Genomic DNA, 671 nt, shown 5'->3' on the forward strand with positions numbered 1-671 from the left:
ACCCAGCTGATTCTATTGATTCCTCACTGGTTTTGCCCACTAGTGGAGAGTCATGTCCTCTCATGTGCTGCTTCCTTTTCCCCACTCATGTGTACAAAATGGTGTGTTGGGTGAGACAGAGGAGCCAAACCTGCAATCCTGTGTGTTCTTTCCCTCCCCACTGCAGTTCTTCCCCAACGGCAACGCGTTTGCCACGGGCTCGGACGACGCCACGTGCCGGCTCTTCGACCTGCGGGCCGACCAGGAGCTGATGGTCTATTCACACGACAACATCATCTGTGGCATCACCTCTGTAGCATTTTCCAAGAGTGGCCGTCTGCTCTTAGCTGGGTATGACGACTTCAACTGCAACGTGTGGGACACGCTGAAAGCTGATAGAGCAGGTGAGGCTTTGGGCTTGGATGGGGGGATGTCTGGCTGGAACAGGCTGTGCAGGGAGCTGGGGGAGTCACCGTCCCTGGGGGTGTCCAAGGGGATGATCAGTCAAAGGCTTGATGATCTCAGAGGTCTTTTCCAACCCTAATGATTCTGTGATGCTGAATGTGTGAACTGAGTCTTGTGCAGAGACCTCTCAGAACTCACAGTCTCACCTTCAGAACTCTCTGATAACCTGTTTTAGGGTGACCAGTGATGTTAACAAATACACTGGAATATGCTCAAGGATAATGTCT

The 671-nt window shown here is 52.2% G+C and overlaps 1 protein-coding gene across 2 annotated transcripts in view; it reads left to right on the top strand.

Moving 5' to 3' along the window:
* GNB1 (G protein subunit beta 1) overlaps positions 1-671 on the top strand; it is a 17,349-nt gene that overhangs the window by 13,146 nt on the left and 3,532 nt on the right. For both annotated transcript variants that reach the window (XM_029962416.1, XM_029962417.1), the window contains exon 9: positions 167-383. In XM_029962416.1, the coding sequence (XP_029818276.1) occupies positions 167-383 (217 nt within the window). The remainder of the gene's footprint in view (positions 1-166; positions 384-671) is intronic.

Source organism: Manacus vitellinus, unplaced genomic scaffold, assembly GCF_001715985.3.
Source record: "Manacus vitellinus isolate BGI_N305 unplaced genomic scaffold, ASM171598v3 scaffold_46_pilon, whole genome shotgun sequence".
NCBI lineage: Eukaryota > Metazoa > Chordata > Aves > Passeriformes > Pipridae > Manacus > Manacus vitellinus.